The following is a 12,053-nucleotide window of genomic DNA, read 5'->3' as shown; positions in this document are numbered from 1 at the left end:
GATCGACCTGAATTTGTGACTTTAAAGGCTTTTTTTGAAGTACTGTTAGCAGGAAGAACAGCCCAATGGTAGTTGCAGCACTCTCTCCACCAACTTCCATGAGAACCCTTAACCCCCCGAATTTTGGCCTCTAGTACAATTCTCCATTAGATGGAATAAGTGATCCTTGGTGAACAGTTGATTTCAAGTCTTGGGGCAGACAAAACAGAAAGAAAGGATTTGGAACTATTTCTGACAGAATGCAAGGATGCTTTCAAACACATCATGGGCATTGTTAAAAGGACTGGCCAGGTTGTGACAATTTGAACTTAAATAATAGGTACCTATGATGTCAAAGATAGAGAAATATAAATTTTATTAAATATGTAAATGTTATTTAAAAATAACATAACAAATAAATAATTTAAAAACCATGATTTTATTAAGTAAGTAAATGTTAATATACATGAGTATTTTGTTTCTTCCACTAAAAAACACAGTTGTTTATACCTATTTAAGCAGGAAGGAGTGAACAAAAATTTGGGAATGATAAAAGTCCTGGAAAAATAGCAAATAGGCTAGGAAGAAAAAGTCCAGGAGCTGAAAAGAATTGGTGGTTATCACTACAGCTATTTAAAAAAAGGATTCACCATTGTGTTCTAATGATTCCTCTAAAGAGGAATGCTAATTATACTGATTCAATCCCTTGTTTCCTAGCAATCTCCTAATTATTTTAAAAAACCTACTAATCATCATAAAACACTACAAAGAAATAATACACATATTTATTTAATAATGCCTGCAGACCAATTTGGTTGGATACTGTTAGCACACAAAACAAAGAAAACCTAATTACTTGGAAAGACAGTAAGTCTCTACACTCAAAATCCGTATGGCCCACAAGGGCTTGAAAAATCCATGACATGAGTAAAAGTCTTCCATAATGGTTCAAGTCTGAAGCCTTTCAGGCTGTGCTGAGATCGTATTCTTTTTCTTTGGGCCCTAACCAAATTAAGATAATTCTAGAGAAGTATAAAAATAGAATTACAGAAAGCTTGGGGAAATCAAAGATTAAGAAACAAAGTTGAATCTACAGACTTAGCATTTTTATAAACTTTGGTTAAGGATATTATAATGTTTTGTGACCATAATTTCTGTGTAAGTTCTACCAGCTATAAAGATGTTTGAAAAGTTGATGCATGAGATTTAAATAATGCCTCTGACTGGGTTCCCTAGCATCAGAGCACAATTTATTACAGAGGTTTGTCCAGTGTGTGCTCTTTTCTAGAAGGGAAGGAAAGAAAGCAGGAGAAGGCAGAGAAAAGCTGGGCAAGGATGTATCCGTGGCTGGAGACAAGCTTTGTTTGATCAGAGAAGCCCTGGAGTTGGACCCACCCTGTGGGAAGGGTTGGCTTTTGAACCTCTGGGTTAGTCAGACGTCACCTGTGGGCTGGAAGGGCCACCCCTCAGGGGCTAGGGCTCCTATTTAGCTGAAGACAGTGCTCTAGAGGGGAGAAGGCAATGGCAACTCACTCTAGTACTTTTGCCTGGAAAATCCCATGGACAGAGGAGCCTGGTGGGCTGCAGTCCATGGGGTCGCTAAGAGTCGGACACGACTGAGCGACTTCACTTTCACTTTTCACTTTCATGCACTGGAGAAGGAAATGGCAACCACTCCAGTGTTCTTGCCTGGAGAATCCCAGGGACAGGGGAGCCTGGTGGGCTGCTGTCCATGGGGTCGCACAGCGTCGGACCCGACTGAAGTGACTTCGCAGCAGCAGCAGTGCTCTAGAGAAAGGGCCGCTGGGCGCCTTTACACCTGACATTCTCCGCAGGTGGGAGCACTGGCCAGGTAAAAGGGACCCAATGTCAGTCACCCAGGTAACAGTGTTTACAAAGGCACAAACTGGCTGCTTAATGGATAAATGTCTCAATTCAGCTTTATAAAAACTCTAAGTTATAATTAGGGTTCTTCATGCATATGAGATTTGAATGACTAAGAGGAATCACCTACTCAAAATGGGGAAAAGAACATCCTGGCAGGGTGAGCAGGCTGGCAGAACAGAGAGATCAGAGGGGAGTGTAGCAGAAAAGGAGATGAGGTCAGAAACACAGGCAGGAAGCAGATCATGTAAGGATTTACAGGCTAAGTAAGTTTGAGTTGTTTTCTGTGTAAATGAGAAGCACAGAATTTTAATGAATGGGTGATACACTGATCAACAGTTTAGAAAGATGTTTAGATGACAGACAGTTCTCATTCAAATATCCATACATGACCACACATGACCACAGCACAATTTATCAACCCAAGTACTGGCCCTACCATTCGGAGATCTGGATCCAAGACAGTGTGGTTGTAGGAGAGAAGATCTTTCAGCTCTTGAGGAAAGTTACTTAAATGTTCCGGATAACAGTGACTAATCTGTAACAAAGCAAAGGCTCTTCTGAAGTTTTCCTTTCTCTCCTATAATTCACATGCACAGATTAAGGATGTTCTGCAAAAGGAGAGTAAAAGGCTATGTTTCACAGAAGTAGATGCTCCAAGTCATCTCTTTCTGTTCTACACACTAATCTCTCTTGACTCCTTTCATATTTCTTCTAGTCTTAGTAAATTATATGACATGATTCAGAATCTGCTTTCATGATGAATTTGAAGAAAACAAATAGTTTGAAAGCTTTCTTTGCTCTGGTTGTTTCTATGAAAAGTTCTAGTGAAATCCTAACTTAACCTAGGAGAAAAATAAAATTTGCAAAAAGGGAAAGTAAAAAAAAAATTTTTTTAATTAGCTTCCACTTACAAAAGGAATGAGATTGGGTATAAGTGGGAAAATATTCTGCAAGCTGTGTGTAACAACTAGTCTGTGATTTAGCCCCCACCTCCGAAAAAAAATCTTACCTGAGCCATAAACATCACCAGCTCTGCCAGTTCTTTGCTGGGTTTATTTGGTTGTAATTTGAAAATTTCCACATTGGATTTGTAGTGATTATACTGCTGTAGAAACTGTAAAAAAAATAAAATTTAAACTGGTCACCTTCTATTACAAGGCTTTCTCAGTACAGAATAAAAAAGTTACTTAGAAATCTTTGACAGTGGCATTGAGAAAAAGATGTAGTAAAGGTATATAAAAACACTGTTTTCCTTTATCAGTATTCTTCAAAACAAGTTTTGAAAAATCTGTGCACATCACAGGTTATCTAAAGAGCCTTTCCCTTAGCATTAGAAATCTAGGTATAAAGGTATGAAGAACAGTGAAACAAGGGTCAAAGAGTCAGATCTGGCTCTATACTGCCATTTACTATCTAAATGATCCTCTATTGTATTATCACGATATGGAGCCCCAATACCTGCAAAAATATATATGAGTCAGAAAATGGGCAATAAAATATAAAATTACACCTCAAGTACACAAAGCTCTCCAGTCAAAATTTCCTTCTTCCTTTAAATAATAATTATGATTTTACCCTGGAGTTCTAGATGAGATGTGTTAACAGACAAAAGCAATTGATACAAAAGAAATAATACTTATAATAGCTCCCCTTTATTTGGTACTTGCTATGTGCCAAACTCATCATGTATATTACTTCATTTAATTATGTTTAATTCTAGTAATAAGACAATAATCTAATGCTGGAACTCCCAAGCTGTTCTATGCCCTACACCCACTTTTCATGCCTAGGTCATGGCTTCAAACTATGTGTGTTTCTGTGAGAGAGAAAGGGAGAGAATGGAGAAGAGGGGGAAGGGAAGGGGAGGGGAGAGAGAGGGACACTTAGAAACAGAATGAATATTTCTTTGTATTACCATCCCTGACTGGCTCAGTGAAATCCAAATTCACGTATCCAATTGCCTGCTGAGCTGTCTAACAGACATCTTAAACTTAGCTTGGTCAAAAAACATGAACCCTGATTTCCCTCCAAAATTGCTAGGCCTCCAGTTTTCTCCAAGAGTAGGAATCAAAGAGGGAGACCTGCAGTCCCTACGTGCTTCAGTTAAGACCCTACTTCTCTGGACTCCACAATGCCACTGACAAGTGAAGAGCCCCATTACTCAGAGTGCTCCCGGCAAGATCCTTATCCCGCTTCTTCCCCTAGATGACTAGAAAATAATTTAATTAAAAAGGTATTTTTATCTGTATAGCTCACTACCATAGTCCCAGTACCTAGTACACAATAGGTACTAAATAGTACTTGTCATATACCCAGACACAGAAATAGAAACACCTGAATCGTTCTTCCTTCCTTTTTCCTTCTCCCCCAGGTCCACTCCACCTAGAAGTTCTACTAGCTCCATGTCTCCATTTCCAGGAGAGCTAGCCTCCATCTGTTCACTTCCCTCCACTTGTTGATAATTCCAACAGAGGTTGGTGGTACCTCACCTAGGCCATTCTAACAGCTGTTACATTAGTTACCCTGCTTGCAATCTTGCTGCTCTACAACCCATAACCTCCAGAGTAAATTTTTAATAATATAAATCAGATCATGTCACACCTCTGCTTAAAACTCTTCAATGGCTCCCTAACACACCAAGAGTAAAATCTTAACTCTACCATGATTTCAAGGGCCCCACATGACCCAATCTCTGTCTGCCTGCATTTCCCAAGTCATCTTATACTACCCTTTTCTGTGCTCACTACATGTTAGCCACACCAGCCGCCTCTCTACCTCTTCTCCACTGAAAGCCTCTACACTTCCTATTCTCCCTATCTAGAATGCTCTTGACCTGCCTCAATATCATAGCAGAAAAGCCTTCCCTGTTTATGGGAGCCAAATCAACAGCCTCCAATCCTAATATACTCATATCCAGTTTTACTTTCCTCATAACTCTTATCACTCTATGTCTTCCATCATTGGAATCTTACTATCATTAGAATGTAAATCCAAGAGAAGAAGGCTCTCATATCTTATTTATCCTTGCATCCTGAGTGCTTGGTGGTGGTGACTGAGTTGGTAAGTTGTGTCTGACTTTTTGCAACCCCATGGCCTGCAGTGTGCCAGGCTCCCGGAAATTACAATTTTCCAGGCAAGAACACTGGAATGGGTTGCCATTTCCTTTTCCAGGGGATATTCCCAAACCAGGGATCAAACCTGTGTCTCTTGCGTCTTCTGCCTGGCAAGTGGATTCTTTACCACTAAGCCACCTGGGAAGCCCAGTACCCTGAGTGCTTAGAATTATAAATACTAACACACAGGAGATACAATATGTGTGAATTTGTATAAGAATTTCTTAAGTGAATGGACGGGTAATCCTCTGAGGTAGGTATTATCTCCTTGCACATTCAAATACACACAGGCTCAGGTGGTTAAATCTCTGGTTATACAATTGGTCAATAATAGGCCCAGAGTACAGAGTTAGTGCTGAAACCAGTGCTTTTAAATACAGCACTGTATAGACTCTCAACCATGCTTTGTCTAGTGGTTTATGCTGGGCTGTGCTTAGTCGCTCAGTCATGTCCAATTCTTTGCAACCCCATGGACTGTAGCCCACCAGGCTCTTCTGTACATGGGGATTCTCCAGGCAAGAATACTGGAGTGAGTTGCCACACCCTCTTCCAGGGGATCTTCCCAACACAGGGATCGAACCCAGGTCTACCGAATTACAGGGGGATTCTTTACAGTCTGAACCACCAGGGAAGCCCAAGAATACTGGAGTGGGTAACCTATCACTTCTGCAGGGAAACTTCCCCACCCAGAAATCAAACCAGGGTCTCTTGCATTACAGGTGGATTCTTTACCAGCTGAGCTACTGTGGAAGCCCCTAAGGTTTACACTGCTTTACACATCTCAAATCCTTACCTACATTACTTAACTTCTTGTATTTGTTCCTAACTGTTTATTTCCACTCCCCTGAATCTTTCAAAAGGCTCTCTCTGCTGGTGATCTAAACCACTGAGACCGCTATATGTGCTGCAGTCCATGGCATCACAAAGTCAGACTCAACTTAACCACTGAACAACAACAACAGTTCACATAAATACTTCTATGTGAAAATCTGGAGGAGGAGGGGAAATGAGAAGGGCAATCAAAAGACGAATAATTATGTTAGCCATTTGCACAAATAATTGCAGCAGATACCTGTTTAAAGCCTGTCAGATAAATGGGTGTCTGAAGAAAGCACTTGCCAAATTAATATCAAAATCATCACTTTCACTCCGTCACTTCTCAGCTCAAACACGTGTAATGTTCACAATTTGTATGAAGTCAGAATACAAAGCTCATCACAGTCTGGATCTAATCTCTAATTTTCAACTTTGTCTTTTCCTGACTTAAATTCTGACATCCAGGCCATACCAGCTTCTGATGAGACTGAATCTGGTTTTAAATATATATTGAAGTGAAGTCGCTCAGTTGTGTCCGACTCTTTGCGACCCCATGGACTGTAGCCTACAAGGCTCCTCAGTCCATGGAATTTTCCAGGCAAGAGTACTGGCGTGGATTGCCATTTCCTTTTTCAGGGGATCTTCCCAACCCAGGGATCGAACCCGGGTCTCCAGTACTGCAGGCAGACGCTTTACCGTCTGAGTCACCAGGGAAGAGTATATATATTAAATATATATACCAAGCTAGAAAAGACCCTGATGCTGGGAAAGACTGAAGGCAGGAGGAGAAGGGGACGATAGGATGAGATGGTTGGATGGCATCACCGACTCAAACGACATGAGTTTGAGCAAGCTCCGGGAGATGGTGAAGGACAGGGAAGCCTGGCATGTTGGAGTACATGGTTTCGCAAAGAGTGGACACGACTGAACTACTGAACAAAACCATCATCAACCAAGCTCCTGTGTCTGTCCCGTATACTTGAGAATCCGCCCTCCTTCCCAACACAGTCCGTGGCACAGAACGCCGGCTCCCGGAAGCAGACTTAGATCTAAAGTATTCTAACAAAAGTTTCATCAAATGTTAATGACTAATTCAATTTAGGGGTTTCAGAAAACAAAAGGCTTGAGAAAGTTTTCTGGAAGTCGGGGGTTAGGGAGCGGACCATTTGTCTCTCCACCTCAATAAGGTCCGGAGATAAAGTCAAATGAGGTCTTTTAAAAGGTGTTTCTGTGGCAGCGGGGTCTACCGAGCAAGCAGAAAATCCAAACAGGCAGCAGATTTCAAGAGGTGGGAAAAGAACCCTGAGGCATGTGTCCCCTTTAACCTCTTTTCTCCTCACGGGGAACCCCTGAACTTAAGAGACGAACACGCGGCGAGACAGAATCCCAGCTACATCCTACGCCTCGCTATAGCCAGCGTCTCAACCCGGGTTTCCAGCGTCACCGCGCCGCATTCCCACCTCCTCTACGTAGGCCGGCGGGTCCCGCTTGATCAAATTCTGTAACTGCGGAAGGTTGCTGGGCAGCTTGTTATTATTTCTGCTAGACATGGTGGCTGCTGACTGGCTCCGCGACGAGCAGTTTTAAGAAAACCCACAACGCTGGCAACTTCCAACCGTCTCAGCGGCCGTTCGGAGTCGTGCTTCCGTGTATAACCGGAAACAGCACATGGGCAGCTCGGCGGGCGGCGCCATCTTGGTTCTTAAAGCCAGCTTAACTACGGGAGCCTCAAAGTGTCAAACTTACTCTCGCGGCCGATCTGCTCTGCCAACGGTTTACTGATTTTTTCCCTCCCTCGACCAACCCTGCTACTACCTAGCGTTGCTGAAATAATCTGAAATGCAGACTCTCCCCGCCCCACACACAATTGTTTCTTTCACTATTCCGACACTCTCATGAAACAGACAGGTGAAAATTAATAGTTACAAAAACAAACAAACAAACAAAACCCCTCACAGTCTAAAGTTTTAAAGAAAGTTTAGCGCCGAAGAATTGATGCTTTTGAACAAAGGTGTTGGAGAAGACTCTGGAGAGTCCCTTGGACTAAAAGGAGATCAAACCAGTCCATCCTAAAGGAAATCAGTCTTAAATATTCATTGGAAGTACTGATGCTGAAGCTGAAACTCCAATACTTTGGCCACCTGATGCAAAGAAATGACTCACTGGGAAAGATTGAGGGCAGGAGAAGCAAGGGACGACAGAGGGTGAGATGGTTGGATGGCATCATCCACTCGATGGACATGCCTTTGAGTAAACTCCGGGAGTTGGTGATGGATAGAGAGGCCTGGCGTGCTGCAGTCCACCGGGTCACAAAGAGTCAGACAAGACTGAGTGACTGAACTGAACTGAAAGTTAGAAGCGAAGTGTGCAAAAATAAATATATGTAGAATGAATTAATCCCTCACCCCGTTCCAAGCACTTCACTTGTATTGAATCCTGAGAAGAGCTCTCTAAAATACGTGCTAAAATTACCCCTACTTTGCAGATGAGAAAACAGGCTTGGACAAGTTGACTAAGTTCATAGCAAGTGAGGAAGCTGGGATTTCAGTCCAGGCAGTCATGATCATAACTAGATAAGAAAGAAAAATGTAGCCTGATAGTTGTCAGCTGGCTAGCTGGTCTGGCATCAATAGATGGACAGTGGTATTCCCCTGCTTAATATAAGCAGTTTCAGAGAACACCGGCTTCAGTCCAGGTCATCTGCGGCCGTGTCTGAATGAGCCAAAAAACAAGACAACTCTGTAATCACATCTAGGCACAAGCAAGTTTAAGAACTCTGTGCAAACCACTTGCAGTTTTTCAGCTACACTTGGAGAAGAACGATTCTACCTATCATTGAACCAGGTACTTGTGAAATTATTAAGAAGTAAATGTAAACAATAAATATCTTTTTAAAAGCCCTTTCACAGATTTGAATTGAAAATGTTGTTTTTGTTAGTCGGATTAGTGAGGGAAAAAAGCATTCTCAAAACAAGATATATTGAAATAATTTAATTCCTATAAAAATTAAAAGCTTATGTACTATGAATATTTAAGTCACTAAAATATGACTTAAAAGTTAAACACTCAGGCCATGTTACCGGCTTTTATTCATAGTCTGTACATCAGGCACTAGGGTAAGTGTTTGTCTGCTTTTGTTTTTGGACATGCCTCTTGGCTTTCAAAATTTTAGTTTCCCAAAAAGGGATCAAACCCAGGCCAGTGGTGAAAGAGTTCTAACCACTGGACCACAGGGAATTCCCTAGGGCAAGTGTTTTGAGTACAAAAATAAATAAATTTCACCCTCAGGATATTCACAGACTAATGAGAGAAAAATAGAAAACACATTCTTACAATTAATAACAGAGCAATGGAAGCAATAGAGAAGACAAGCTAGCTCAGAAGAATTAGCATGATTCACAGTTGTGAAATATGTTTCACACTATTTGATTGAAATTTTTGATGATGAGGAGTTTTTTTGGAGAAGGGAAAGAAAGATTTTCTACATAAAGAAAATAGCCAGCATAAAGGTGTGAAGGCTTGGAAAACTCTGGTGGAATTAAAGGATGACCAGAAGTCTGGATGTGACTCATGGTTGGGAGGAGGTGTGCAGCAGGGAAGGAGCTGAGGGAAATGAGTTCGGTGAGGCTATGCAGTCCTGATGGTGAAAGGCTTTACATGCCAATCTAAGGAGGGCACATGAGTCTGCTCATTTTACCCCCAAACAACCCTGAAGCTGGACTTTTTGTTGTTGTTGTTAGATGAGAAGATTAAGACTGAGAGTGTTTAATTGAATATGTATTTTCTTTTTCTTCTTTTTTGTCCACATGTGGAATCTCAGTTACCCAACCAGGGACCTGAACCCACATCCTTTGCCTTGCAAATTGGATTCTTAACCACTGGACCGTCAGGTAAGTCTGAATATGTAATTTGAACGGCTAACTAAATATGTATTTTTTAAACATTAAATAATGGCTGCTTGCAAAGTTGCTACAGTTGTATCTGACTCTTTTTGACCCAATGGACTGTAGCCTGCCAGACTCCTCTGTCCATGGGATTCTCTAGGCAAGAATCTTGAAGTGGGTTGCTATGCCCTTCTCCAGGGGATCTTCCCAGTTGGGGGATCTAACCCAGGTCTCCTGTGGCTCCTGCATTTCAGGCGGATTCTTTACTGCTGAGCCACCAGGAAAGCCCCAGATAATAGCTTAAACACAAATAATTTAAGTGTAATACAGTGTACATATGTTTAGTGTAATGTTAGCCAGATCAACACTGAAAAAACTCCATGTTCACTTCTGAACTTAATCTTGAATTGGCAAAGGAACGTTCCATCTTTTTGTGATCCCCAAGTGATTTTTAACCTAAAGTGAATTATTCTAGAAGAGAAAATCTTGATATCTGTGCAAAAAGAGAGACTCTATTATAATTATAAAATGGATCATAATATGTGGATTCAAATGGCTTAAAAAATATCTTATTTGAAGGAGCCTAGACTCAGTTCAGTTCAGTTCAGTTGCTCAGTCATGTCCAAGTCTTTGTGACTGCATGGACTGCAGCACACTAGGCCTCCCTGTCCATCACCAACTCCCGGAGTTTACTCAAATCCATGTCCATTGAGTCGGTGATGCCATCCAACCATCTCATCCTCTGTCGTCCCCTTCTCCTTCTGCCTTCAATCTTTCCCAGCATCTAGGTCTTTTCAAATGAGTCAGCTCTTCGCATCAGGTGGCCAAAGTATTGAAGTTTCAGCTTCAACATCAGTCCTTCCAGTGAATATTCAGGACTGATTTCTTTAGAATGTACTGGTTGAATCTCCTTGCTGTCCAAGGGACTCTTAAGAGTCTTGTCCAACACCACAGTTCAAAAGCATCAGTTCTTTGGCACTCAGCTTTCTTTATGGTCCAACTCTCACATCCATACATTACTACTGGAAAAACCATAGCTTTGACCAGATGGACCTTTGTTGGCCAAGTAATGCCTCTGCTTTTTAATATGCTGTCTAGTTTGGTCATAACTATTCTTCCAAGGAGCAGGCGTCTTTTAATTTCATGCTTGGAGTCAACATCTGCAGTGATTTTGGAGCCCAAGAAAATAAAGTCTGTCACTGTTTCCCCATCTATTTGCCATGAAGTGATGGGACTGGATGTCATGATCTTAGTTTTTTGAATATTGAGTTTTAAGCCAACTTTTCACTGTCCTCTCACTTTCATCAAGAGGCTCTTCAATTCCTCTTTGCTTTCTGCCATAAGGGTGGTAGTATCTGAATATCTGAGGTTATTGGTGTTTCTCCCAGCCATCTTGATTCCAGCTTGTGCTTCATCCAGCCCAGCATTTTTCATGATGTACTCTGCATATAAGTTAAATAAGCAGGGTGACAATATACAGCCTTGATGTACTCCTTTCCTGATTTGGGACTAGAGGGCCTAGAGGGAATAGACTAGAGGGCTATTTTAAATTTTTTTTCCAAAAGAAGCACACTCATTTGACTTAAATCTCTATTTGGGATGCCTTTTTTGCGATAGTCCAGACAGCAGCTTGAGCACCATTCTTGAGCCATTAAATTTCTATTACAAGTATAATAATAGGAAGGAGGGAGGGGAGGGAGGGCAAAATGGCACACCTCCCATCTAAATTAGTGCTACTTATATCAATTCCAAACAATATAATGCTTTTTAAAAAACCTGTGTCACACAGTTTGTGGGATCTCAGTTCCCTGACCAGATGTTGAACTCGGGCCACAGCAGTGAAAGCCAAGAACCCTAACCACTATGCCACCAGGGAACTCTTCCCGAAACAATGTGATACTTTTGCACTTATCTCCTGGGTCAGAACGTGGTGAGATGAATAGTACGACAAGCGAGTCTTTCCTGGGTACAATGGGGCTCTGACTAAAGGAAGCAGAGGTCATGTTTATTTTGATGACTGAAGAAAGGCTTCATGAGGATGGATGATGTATTTGAGAGAAGTCTTGAAGCATGCATAGGGTTTTGATTTGGAAGGATACAGGACTTCCCATGTGGTGCTAGTGGTAAAGAATCCGCCTGCCAATGCAAGAGGCACAGGTTCAGTCCCTGGTCTGGGAAGATTGCACATGCCGTGGAGAGATGAAGCATGTGTGCCACATCTATTGACTCTGTGCTCTCGAGCCCGGTAGCTGCAACAACTGAAGCCTGCACGTCCTAGAGTCTGTGATCCTCAACAAGAGAAGCCACCGCATTGAGAAGCCCATGCACTGCAGCAATGAGCCGCCCCTGCTCGCTGCAACTAGAGAAAACCTGA

The 12,053-nt window shown here is 41.8% G+C and overlaps 1 protein-coding gene across 2 annotated transcripts in view; it reads right to left on the bottom strand.

The window, feature by feature from the left end:
• The window catches only part of SDAD1 (SDA1 domain containing 1), a 29,353-nt gene extending 21,890 nt beyond the window's left edge, over positions 1 to 7,463 (bottom strand). Inside the window, exons 1-3 of one of the 2 annotated variants that reach the window (XM_065914478.1) lie at positions 7,256 to 7,463; positions 2,876 to 2,980; positions 2,303 to 2,401 (exon numbers count right to left, since the gene is read on the bottom strand). In XM_065914478.1, the coding sequence (XP_065770550.1) occupies positions 2,303 to 2,401; positions 2,876 to 2,980; positions 7,256 to 7,345 (294 nt within the window). In that variant the 5' untranslated portion in view covers positions 7,346 to 7,463. Of the gene's footprint in view, positions 1 to 2,302; positions 2,475 to 2,875; positions 2,981 to 7,255 lie in introns of those variants that run through there. The other variant, XM_065914479.1, reaches the window with a different exon arrangement.
• Positions 7,464 to 12,053: the final 4,590 nt, after the last annotated feature.

This window comes from Muntiacus reevesi, chromosome 22 (genome assembly GCF_963930625.1).
Source record: "Muntiacus reevesi chromosome 22, mMunRee1.1, whole genome shotgun sequence".
NCBI classification, from domain to species: Eukaryota; Metazoa; Chordata; class Mammalia; order Artiodactyla; family Cervidae; genus Muntiacus; species Muntiacus reevesi.
The sequence above is the reverse complement of the archived record's forward strand: the minus strand, read 5'-3'. Positions and strand labels throughout refer to the sequence as shown.